At 41.5% G+C, this 12305-nt stretch overlaps 1 protein-coding gene across 1 annotated transcript in view; it reads left to right on the top strand.

Moving 5' to 3' along the window:
* LOC103055458 (piezo-type mechanosensitive ion channel component 2-like) overlaps positions 1 to 11969 on the top strand; it is a 65677-nt gene extending 53708 nt beyond the window's left edge. Inside the window, exons 37-45 of the mRNA XM_088154034.1 lie at positions 615 to 773; positions 2650 to 2797; positions 3769 to 3954; positions 4584 to 4676; positions 6767 to 6936; positions 7581 to 7697; positions 8124 to 8203; positions 9777 to 10005; positions 11326 to 11969. Coding sequence (XP_088010160.1) covers positions 615 to 773; positions 2650 to 2797; positions 3769 to 3954; positions 4584 to 4676; positions 6767 to 6936; positions 7581 to 7697; positions 8124 to 8203; positions 9777 to 10005; positions 11326 to 11581 — 1438 coding nt within the window. The 3' untranslated portion in view covers positions 11582 to 11969. The remainder of the gene's footprint in view (positions 1 to 614; positions 774 to 2649; positions 2798 to 3768; positions 3955 to 4583; positions 4677 to 6766; positions 6937 to 7580; positions 7698 to 8123; positions 8204 to 9776; positions 10006 to 11325) is intronic.
* Positions 11970 to 12305: the final 336 nt, after the last annotated feature.

Raw genomic sequence — 12305 nt, 5'->3', positions numbered from 1 at the left:
AAGGTCCACCCATCTTAAAGTTGAAGTCCACCCATCTTAAAGTTGACAAGGTTGAGGAACCCTGTTCTAGCAGAAAAAGCTCCTAGTCATGGTCACGCTAGTGTCTCATAGACTCTGCCCTCAATTCATTCATTAGCTGGTGAATATAAGAGAATGCTGTGCATGTAGTTCCTGTCCCTAATAAAACTGGAATCATTTACTTTATACAACCTTTGGTTGTTATTAAGGGAATAAAGAAAAAGATTGAATTCTTCTTCTCTTTTCTCTCTTCTGTGCATCCACAACTGGTCCACAGGGTATGCGTCTATCAAAATCTGCAAGATAGCGAGCACAGTGTGGCGATAGAAGCCCCACCCTTTTGGTCCGTGCATCAATGTCACACACGTACAAAAGGGGCAGGGCTTCAGTTGTGATGTTGTGCCTGCCAACTTGCAAATTTTGACTTCCTCCACCCATGTAACTCTTGTGTCATTGATGACAATTCTGTGTGCTCCCCTTAGGGGGTTCTCCATAGACACTCAATTGGGTAACAGCAAAGAACTAAGAAAATGTTAAAGTTACTGCTGCTGTTAGAAAAAGAGAGAGATTGGAATGATTTTTCTGTTCACTTGCAGGAGATTTAACCGAAATGCAGTGGCTCAGGTGTGGTACTTGGTCAAGTGCGTTTACTTAGGTTTGTCCGCATATCAGATCAAATGTGGCTACCCCAAGAGGATCACAGGCAACTTTTTGACTAAGAGTTACAACTATATAAACCTCTACTTATTCCAAGGGTAAGCAGTAATTTCACAAGACAGGACAACATTTTTCATACCCTTGCAAAACAAAAGCCTTTCTGTTCATTCCCTCCAGATGACAAACTGCTAAATGAATCAAATTAAGCATGTACACACCTAGAAGGAAGTGGCAGAAAGGAGATTGGGACTAACTGGTAGTTTTCTGACTCTTATAATAATAAAGTAACTTCAGCAACAAAAGGATTCTTCTTTGGCCCAAATTATTCTACTGATACAGATTGTGGGAAAGGAAAGTAAGCTCTATTCTGCTGCTCCGAACAAGTTTCTAGATATAGAAGTCTTTCATTCTAAATAGTATGGCATAGTGGTTAAAATGTTGGACTAAGGCTGGGAGACCAAGTTCTAGTCCCTCCTCAGCCACAGGGTAATTTTGGGCTGGTTACTCTTTCCCATCCTAACAGCCAGTATAATGTAGTACTTATGGTAGGAGTTGGAAGACCCAAGTTCTAGTCCATCTTCAGTTAAGGAAGGTCACTGGGTGACTTTGGGTCAATATCTCTCTCTTTCAGCCAAATCTATTTGATAGATGTAGGGTGTTTTTGTGGGAAAATTAGAGGAAGAAGTGCTACATATGCCTCTTTGAGCTCCTGGAGAATATTTTTTCCAGTTTTGGTTGCCACAATATGAAAAAGATGCTGAGGAACTGGAAAGAGTGCAGAGAAGAATGACAAAGATAGCAGGAGGCTTGGAGGCTAAATCCTCTGAAGACTGATTAAAGGAAGTTGGTATGTTTAGCTTAAAGAAGAGAAGGCTGAAGGGAGACATGGAAGTAGTCTTCCAATACATGAAGGGACGTCAGAGGGTGTAGATTTATTCTCCAGAGCACCCGAAGGTAAGACAAAACCAGTGGGTGGAAGCTTAAGACAGAGGGATCCAAGCTTGAAATAAGGAGGAATTTCCCAACTGAGAGTTATTAAGCAGTGCACGTTGTGGGTGCTCCATCACTGGAGTTTTTCAAGAAAAAGATTGGATAGCCATTTGCCCAGGATGAATGCACTGGGCTGGATTTACTGGATATCAGAATTATAGGGGGAAAAAAGTAGATCCGCCAGCTTTAAAGTCTCCCCAGCCCTGAGGTAGAGTGATAATCAGAACTCTGTGGCTCCCAGACAGTGGAATTAAGGAACAACCCTGACTATCTTCCATTTCCTTTTTCATATGAGTAATAAGGATAGCTCACTTCTGACAACTTGAATAGATTTTTTTTATAAATAATGATAAATGAAATTATGGTTATACATTTTTTTTAGCCATCCTTCAGTTTAGGCCACAGATGGAAACCTATGATTGGCTGGTCCTAAAATCAATCAATCAATCAATCAATCAATCAATTAGTTAATCAATAATATATGAACATTCCTTGTTGCCTCTGTGCATGACAGCAAAGTGCAATTTACCATTTTCATTCTGTCTTAAGTTTTTGTACCTGAAAATGTACAGGGAGGCTGCAATATTAGCAGCATTGATTGATTGATTGATTTAGTAGCAGAACAAATTGCAGTATAAATCTAAAATGTGCATGACAGTTATTTGTTGTCTCCATAGAACGTTTCGAATTGTGGTACTTTGAAAAAAGAACTACAGGTATCTATGTCAGGATGTTACTGGTATCCAAATCAAAGCTTGATATTTCTCTACAGATTTTTCTTTAAAAGAAAGCCTTTGAATAAACTCCTGAGAATTAATTATCAAATTAATTAATAACTCTAACCGCCCAGAGTTGCTTTTTAATGAGATGGACGATGACAAATTTGATATAGAAATAAATAAAAATAAATTTCCTGTTTGAAGTGCTTATTACAAAATGCTGGCCACCAATATCAACTTGCCCTTTTTCTTCTCCTATGGATAGATTTCGTGTGGTACCTTTCTTGACTGAGCTGAAGGCTGCAATGGATTGGGTTTGGACTGATACTACACTCAGCCTGTCCAGTTGGATCTGCTTGGAGGATATTTATGCAAATATTTTCATCCTAAAATGTGAGAGAGAATGTGAAAAAGTGAGTGGTATTTCATCTGGATTCTTGCTAGCCCTCTTAATGCAGGTGACATATGGCCGCGGACCACGTGTCAGGGGCGGAAAAATGGCCGCGGACCACGTGTCAGGGGCGGAAAAATGGCCACGGACCGTGTCACGGGAGGGAAAATGGCCGCGGATCTGGTTCATAACCCGAGGCAGAGTTCGCAAACCGAGGTAAATTTTTGCGGCTGTCATAACCCGAAAAGTTCGTTAGCAGAGGCGTTCGTAACCCGAGGTACCACTGTAGTCTTAAAAGAGTCCTGCTGGATCAGACCCTAAACCCATCTTGCCCAGAGTTCTTGGAGATGCACAGTATACAAACAAACAAACAAATCTGAATCCCCCAGTCTAATTAGATGATTGGGGAAACTCACAACCCTGGACCAGAAGCAAAGAGTTCCCTTTCACTGGAGTTTCCTAGCAGCCAGTGCTAAGGCCTGCTGTCCTTAATTCAGAAGGCAGGAAACTCAGTAGCCCTTGATAGCCTCATCCTCCATGAACTTCTCCAGTCCCCTTGTAAAATTATTCAAATTATTTCATAACTGGGAGCAGTGAATTTCACAATTTACTGGGTCCTGCACTGATCCTGAATCTCCCTGCCTTGTTTTTTTGAGTTCTAACTCAAAAAAAAACCAAAAAAAAAAAAAACCAAGAGGGAGAGGGAGAAAAACATTCAGTAACACATTACCTTTGAACATTATCTGCTAGCAGCATTTAGCTATGATCTCCAGAGCGCGGAAAGTTGAATTCAGAACATGCTCTGTTGCTGGTTTTGATCACCCTCAAAACCAAAATTAGCAATGGGAAAGCCCTCGGGTAGAATTCCAGGGTTGCTTCTCCTGGTTCTAACTTCAAATGACTCTTACATAGATTGGTTGGGGTATTTACTTGTTTCACTGTGTATATGGAGTACCCATACTCTTAGTTAATTAACTCCTCTGTCCCCTCCAGAAATACCCCCAACCTCCTGGGCAGAAGAAGAAACTGATTCTGAAGTATGGGATGGGAGGCTTCACGATCTTCTTACTTATCTGCATTGTGTGGTTCCCACTTCTTCTTACATCACTGAAATCTGTGGCAGGCATAACTAACCAACCCCTGGATGTTTCCATCAAAATCACCATCAGCGGTTACGAGGTAACAGAGAGGACAGTTGAGAAGAGACTATTTAAGCCTTTCATAAGTAGCTCCATTTCCATTGCTCAGTTTAATAAGATAAAAAGGAGAAGGGAGATGCAGCATAGGTCTGTAGTTTAGTAGATCCTTGCATGCCAAAGATTTTTATTTACTAAATTAATAAGGCCTCATTCAGTCCTTGTTATCTCTGTCTGAAAAAATCTCAGAGTCGGTAGATTTTTCCTCCTGATCAGTATAGATAATCTTTTCCCTACTTGCTGCCTTCCAAATTTGGGAGTCCATTCTGGAAGTTGTACTTCAGCACATCTGAAAAGGATAGGTTGGGAATGGATGGATGAGATAATGCTCCGCTGGAGACTTACTCAGTGACTTTAGGTATCCGGTAGAAGCCATGATGACATCACATGTGTCATGATGTCATTGCATAAATAACACAAATTATATAATTTGGAAAATGATGCTGTGATATTTCCCCCCTTCCCCCGGCTCCAAAGCATTGTTTGGAGATGGAATCCAAAGAGTTACATTAACACAATACAAGCCAAATCTATGTGAGTGAAATACAGTGAGTGACATCTCTAGCACAGCAAAAGTTTGTAATGTAGTCCCCCTCTTGCTCTTTCTTCTAGTCCTTGTTCACCATGAGTGCTCAGCAACAAAATCTGGTTCCTTTCACCCAGGCAGCATATAATCAACTTGCTGCTCAATATGCTGTCTATCCTGTAAGTATAAATATATATATATATACAAGGACATTCTTACAACATGAATTGTAGGGACCAAGTTTTTGCAGCATTTTAGTTCCAGTTGCTCAAAGCATGGCATGCCAAGATTTAAGGAAATATTACAATATGTCCTAAAAGTTGGCTTTATTATGTATTGTTGAAGGCTTTCACGGCCGGAATATGATGGCTGGGGTGGGTCTTCCGGGCTGTGTGGCCGTGTTCTGGAAGTTTTGTTTCCTAACGTTTCGCCAGCATCTGTGACTGGCATCTTCAGAGGGCAGGAGCACAGACAGGAGCAGTTCTCTCTGTGCCCAGGATGATGTGACCCTGTTGTGGGTATTTATAGAGATCAGCGAGGGTGCCTGAAGGGGGTGATGGTGGGGGTGGGGGGGGGTTGGGTTAATGAAGTCTAAAAATCAACAAAACCTGGCTACCAATCCTGAAAAATACAGCCTGCAAAAGGTCAATGAACTCAGCTCAACCACCAGGGCGCATGAACAATTCACACAATGAACATGCTAATCACCCTCAGCAGCCATTCGTTAACAACTCAATAGAAAAAACCCTGCCTAAGCTCCAGGAAGATACACACTTCTTTTGACACCAAAACAAGCAGCCACTCGTTAACCCAACCCCCCCTCCCCTTCAGGCACCCTCGCTGATCTCTATAAATACCCACAACAGGGTCACATCATCCTGGGCACAGAGAGAACTGCTCCTGTCTGTGCTCCTGCCCTCTGAAGATGCCGGTCACAGATGCTGGCAAAACGTTAGGAAACAAAACTTCCAGAACACGGCCACACAGCCTGGAAGACCCACACCAGCCATTGGCTTTGTTACTTCATTTGAGAAAAATACACTCTGCATTCCTTCTTACTGTTAATTTCATATTATTCCCAGTTTTAATCCTGGCCCTAGAAACCAGTTCTTGGCCTAAGGCCTTGGTGAGTTCTGATTCAAATTCACTTCAAACCCCAAAACAACAGAGGAAAGAAGATGTCACTGAATCAGTCCAACAAACTGAATTCTCTTGTGGAGTTTTGTGCCATCTTACAGCTTTAGAAGCAGGGGCGGCTTTGGGCACTGGGAACACAGTTCCCAACTTAGGTTAGCTAACAAAATCTTCCCTTTTTCAGTCACCAGCTGCTTTTGTAATGAAAAGCAGGAGCTGTTCAGGCTGGAAGCTGTCCTCTTTCCCTCCTCTGGATCTTGTATGAAATTTGTTGGCTGCGAGATGCCCGGAAGGAATTTCCCAGGTTGACTTCGGCCTATTTCTTAGGCTATCACTTTTGCATGATGAAATGTAAAGCAGGACATACTGCGGTATTGGAGTGCTGCTAAATACATAACAACCGACTCTGCTGGCTCCATTGTTGCCCCCATGCCATGCCACCCAACAGCAGACTATGGCTGAGCTCTGCTCTCAACCAGCTTGCAAAATTCCAGAAAATTTAACAATTGGCTCTCGCGAGCCAGTATGAGCCAACTTCAGCCTACTACTGGATTGGGGCTGTTCACATGTCCCTGGACTCTCTTGGCATATATTCATGTCTCTCTGTGTGTGACATAAAAAATGGCAAACTACTAATAAAATGGAATAATAATAATAATAATAATAATAATAATAATAATAATAATAATAATCATCATCATCATCATCATCATCGATCCCAAAACATATGGAGCACCACTTGAAGACCATTGGCATTGACAAAATCACCATCAGTCAATTGCAAAAGGCAGCTTTACTTGAAACAGCTTACATCCTGCGACAATACCTTTAATGCCATTAAACAACAACATCTGTCTATCCCAGGTCCTTGGGAAGGACTCGATAGGTGGATAAAAATGCCAAATCCAGTTTAAACATCTGGAGACTGTGTGACCAACAATAACAATACTTCTTAAAGCAAGCCTGGTAGTCCATCACCTGTTGGAGTTGCAAATGCTGTGCTAGGCACCCTGGACTCTGCCGTTCCAATACATTTGGAAGATCTCAGGCTGGGGATGGCTATGACAGGGCAAGGACTGTTGGCTATGTTGTGTTTTTAAAACTGTCCCCCCGATTTATTTTATTTTCCCTCCAGTCTGCCTCATACTTTATAGATGGCTACAGTCCAGAGGACATTGTAATCGCTAAAATAAAAGGCAATGCCAGCCTGCTGTGGAGTATCAGTCCGGCGAGTCGGAAAGCCATGATAGCAGAGCTCTCCAGTTCCTCTGCAATCTATGTCAGCTTCCACTGGACTCTTCTCAGGTAAAAGAAAATTAAAGAAGTAGATTTTATGCACCTATTGACACCAGCTTAGAAAGTGAAGAGCACTCCCTAATTATGGCATTAGCCTCCCTTCACTCTGGTCTGGCTCCCAGGTTATACTAAGCCCTTTTTAAACCATAGATGGTTAACAAGCCACCCTGGCCTGATTCCCCCATAACACTAAACAATGTCAGGCAGGTTCAGAAGCATGTGCCGGGTGGATGAAACTAGCATTGTGCCATAGCAACACGAGCCCTGCTACTTTTGTATGTGCGTGCAATGTCATGACGGATGTAGAAAGGGGGCGGGGCTTGCATCACATTCATGCAACCCAGCTTTCCTCATGTGTCTACCCTTGACCCCAGCTGCAAACATCTTGGGGTGGTTTCCCAAATTCCACTGAGCCCAAAGCAACCATAGTATGACGTAGCATTAGGTATAGATCAGGCTGGTAAGCCTACTGTAGGGCAAATATTCCTTTCCAGAAAGAAGCACCCTTCTTAAGTCTCTGTTTGTTGGGCTTTCACAAATATGTACAGTCCAGAAAGGATCATAAAGATGAAGGAACTGTCTGCATCAGACCTTCCTCAAATGGCTTCTGTTGCATCATTTTAAGATTTTTGCTCATTTCCTTATGAAATCAGGAATGCATCTCTTGTGAAGAATGTTGAAGCATCTGGCATACATACTGTGCGATACGAAGAGAAGGAAATAAGGGATCAAATCATTCACATGCTCTCTGGGACACGGACTGAACCAATGTAGGTGATTTTTTTTTTTTTTTGCTTGTTCCTTTTGGTGTCTATTTATGAGTCTGCTCTGCCAATAACCAGGAGCGTCTGCAACAAGGTCAGAAAAGTCAAGGTGGCGATGCAATTGCAGGATCAAATGATGTGTTGTCATGAAAGCACAGCACATTGGGTGGAAGGCTATTTTTGTATTTTTATTGCTAAAGGCAGGGGGAAACCCTTGTGGGATTTTCAGATTCAAGCGTCTAATTGTTTTTCTGGCTTTGGGCACAATATATCTTGATCTCTGGCTGGAGGAGATAGGATATTTGCTACTCCACTTCAGGCAGCAAAATATCTAGGCTGGGTGTGTGTGTTTGGAAAACGAAACTTAGCATTAGTATTGGTTTGGAAGCCTGTAATTGTAAGAACATTATTATTATTATTTTTCCTCCCAAGTGTACTTCCTGGTGTTCTACCAAGATATCTGAGAGCGACTAATGGGGCAGAGGCTAAAATGGCATATAGCTTGCAAGTTGGTAAGTTCTATGATTGGCAAACTGAAAACGTTGAGATACACTAAGAAGGAAGATTGGTTTTCAGGTTCTAGTTATCTCAGAATGTTATAATCTGAGATACTTAACATCTTTGTCACCATCACTGCTGTTATCACAAATATCTTTTGTTCTTCTTCTACTGACAAATCTGAAAACATGTAGCTGTGGTCATAGGCACAGGGTCCATTTTTCCCCGTACAGGTAGTCCACTGCTTACTGACCACTCATTCAGCAACTGTTCACTTATGACGGTGCCAAAAATAGAGTCTTATGACTGGTCCTTGAAATTGCAGCCATCACAGCGTCCCCAGGGTCATGTGATCGAGATCTGGCCGCTTCGCAACCAGCATGCATTTATGATTGTCACAGGTCCCACAGTCACGTGATTGCCATTTGTGACGTTCATTACTGGCTTCCGACAAGCAAAGTCCATGGGGAAGCCAGCAGTGAATTTGCAAGTCATGGTCACATGAAGTCTCGCTTAAGGACCATGGGAAAAGTGACATCATAAGACCATCGCAGTCATGTGATGTCTCGCATAACAACTGCTTCACTTAACGACAAAGTTGCCGGTCCCAATTGTGGTTGTTAAATGAAGACTACCTGTATTGACAAATCTGAAAACATGTTGCCCATGGTCATAGATACAAGGTACAACATTGCCCTGTAATCCTATTTCTAAATAGCTGTTATGCGGCAGACAAATGTCATGACTATTGTTTGGCTGAGTAGAAAAGTATCTGCTGGGAGAAGATCCAGAGCCCTTTTTGTTTTTAAAATCAGATGCATATACATACCCACCATGGCTTGCTAGCTCCTATGTCTTGCAAAAAATGGAAAGATATTTAAAAGAGAATAAGTGGATTATGTACCTTTTTCTGCCATTCTTTCACATCACACTGAGCTATACTGGGTTGTTTGAATTGGTTTGAGCTTACCGCAATGCATGAAACCAGCTGTGGCCTAAAAAGCATAGTCAGTGTTTAGCATGTCATATGCATTAGATCACTCTGGCTTAATTAACAAACCATGGTTAAAACAAATTATGATTTAACAGGATGTCCGAGCCCAGTTGCAATTCTATAGACTACAATTTTTCCTGTGTTTGAAGTGTTTTGTAATAATTGCGCACCAGTGGGGGAAAGCCAGTATGCCATAGGTTTTGACTATAGAATCAAAAGATAGAAGATGTGAGTGTGCAGAACACTTTTGACTGTGTGTCACACATAATGTTAAATCATCATTTTCAGTTGAACAAGCTATAATGCCCTAAAAAACTAATAAATGGTTTCACATTTTCATATGAAATAAAACTGATTATAGCTTAGCATTATACACAGCCCAAATTAGTGTTTTTCAAATCTGGCAACTTTAAGACGTGTGGACTTTAACTCCCAGAATACTGCTCTAAGTAATTAAGTGATGGCCATGGAGGAACTGAACCCAATCCTTTGTTCCCATATTACAAGAGGTGAAGAGAATTGTGATCAGTGCAGGCACATGTTCTGTTGTGAGGGAGAAGGTGTGGGAAGCACAGACTAACCTGTTTCAACAGTTCATTCCCAGAAGTTACAAGACATCAATGCAATGGCCTTCTTCAGAAATATAACCATAAAGCTGCAGCACTTGCCAGATAAGGAGTCTTCAAGCCATGTTTTGGAATGGTGGATTGTTAAAGAGCAGAAGCCTGTTTGTTTGGATAATGGATGCAGCAAGAATATGGAGATTATCATTTGCAATGATAAAGTCAATCCTTCCAGTTTGGGATTTGTCGCTGCCTATGGGTAAGGATGGTACAGCCACCATTTCCACCATGGGCTCCCTAGCCAGTCACTGACTGAAGTCCAATGCATCTGGAGGCCACCAAGTTGAGGAAGGCTGTCCTAGAGATTTAGTGTTTCCTTGGCAGTTGTTATAGCCCACACTTCACAAAATATCTGAGGTATTTTGATGGTTGAAATAGCATGTAAAAGGGGTTGGCAACTTTCTCAGGAACTAGGGAGGGCATCAAAAAAGAAATCTCATTATGCCACCAACCTTATCTCCAGTGTTTTCTTTATTCACAAGCCATAGCATGCAAGCCTTCAGAACTGTGTTTATTTCCCACAATGTAGTTTCCATTCTCTTCAGTCAGGCCTTTTCATAACAATGGTAGTTATTTTTACAGTTTTTTACATTTTGTTTTATATTAAACTGCTAGCCACCCTGAATATCCTGTGATTAAAAAACAAGGTTTAACTTGAAATAATCAATAAAAATCTATCTCTTAAAACTGAAGCCTTAGAATAGCTTTGCTCTAGCACAAAATCCTCAAGGCCAATCCCATTTAGTAATTTACACAAGCTATTTTTAGTTGTATTTACTAACAGGAAGCAGTACATGACTGGTTTCATCCTATACTAGGTCTCATCAGACATGCATAGCCAGATCTTATCCTGTGAGGTTCCAATGCTCTACCAGGAATTGAACTCATGGACTGTTGCACTTTAAGGCTATATACAGCAGATATCCAGGTCCTAGTGTTCAGCAGAGTTGCAGGAAGAGATATATAGACTGACTCAGAATGGTATATACTGCTCACCTTCCCTTAAGCTCTCAGAGCAGACATATGGGTGTTACATTATGTCATGTCCCCACATACAAGATTGATGAGTTCCAATATAGGACCAAACGGGTTACACATTGCCTCCTGGTGGTCACATAGGATCTACATTTTGTAAACATTGGGAAATTTCTTTCACTCCAAGGGGATTTTAAAGTCAGGTCAATGTGGGGTATGACCTAATGTAACATCTATATCTTTTTGCTTTGAGAGCTTAAGGGAAGGTGGACTGTATATACCATTTCGATACAGTTTTTGTGGTTAACTGTTGGATACAACTGGGTTAGGGTTAGGGTTGTCCCTTGTCCAGGCAGTCCAAAGACAAGCACGCTTACAAAATTTCCCATACAAATTTGGGGAGATAGGAGAAACTGTTTGCAGTGTAGTGACCTGCCTTGAAAGATAAAGTTCAGAGGGCCAGAATCAAGACAATGCATTCCAAACCTTACGCTACCCAAACACTCTGAAAATAACCTTGTCTCTTCTTTCCCCAAAACACCAGCATTGCCGGCCTCTATATGTCATTTGTTTTGGTCATTGGGAAATTCATCCGAGAGTTTTTCAATGGAATCTCACGCTCCATCATGTTTGAAGAGCTACCCAATGTGGACCGCATCCTGCAACTGTGCACAGAAATTTTCCTAGCGAGAGAGGCTGGAGAATCAGAGCTAGAAGAGCAGCTCTTTGCCAAACTCATCTTTCTGTATCGATCACCTGAAACTATGATCAAATGGACCAGAGAACACAAGGAAAAGTAAAAGCAGGTGTGGATGGGAGATTATCGCTGAGGAAAACTCTAGAAAAAAAATCAGGATCTGCACTTGGCAAATGGACATCAAGACAGTGTTGTTTTGGTTTATTGGATATTTAATCTGCATTAGGGAAGTGTGCAACTACACGTGAGATTTAATAACCAGAGTGCGCTATGCAGTTTTTTATACTGCACAGAGATTGGAACTCTAAAGCTACATAATAATTTGGACCAAGGGAAATCCTCACTAGGTGGTAGCTGTTCCCATCATTTCCTCCCCCTTTAATTGCAAGTCAGTTTGATTCCAAATTACCAATTCAGCTCAACAGGGCAGTAAAATTAGCAATGAATTAGGAATTATATCTTTAATTTGTCAAATAGCTGTGGCATGAACAAAAGAAAATGTTATATAGGCATACAAATTTTGTATCTTGGGACTTTTCTTTCTCTCTCTCTCTCTCAACCACTAAGATTCCCAGATGGTTATGTACGTGTTTGGCAGCTGGATACTTCCATACAGAGGTCACAATCCCTGTGTGCAGGACACAGAATAATGGTCTTGCTCTAGGAAAACAGGCTGCCTGAATGTTAGAAAAGTTTTCTGAATAGTGACAGTACTTCAACAATGGAACCAATTCTCTAATAAAGAGAGTACCTCCCTTTTGCTGGATAGTTCAAGCAGAGGCTGAACATTTGCCACAGATGCTTTGATTCCTGCAGTGGGTACCTAG

The sequence above is a fragment of the Python bivittatus genome, unplaced genomic scaffold (assembly GCF_059951505.1).
Source record: "Python bivittatus isolate LINGU-HERP-01145 unplaced genomic scaffold, Pbiv_v1 ctg000700_np1212, whole genome shotgun sequence".
NCBI lineage: Eukaryota > Metazoa > Chordata > Lepidosauria > Squamata > Pythonidae > Python > Python bivittatus.
This window is presented reverse-complemented; position numbering and strand designations above follow the sequence as displayed.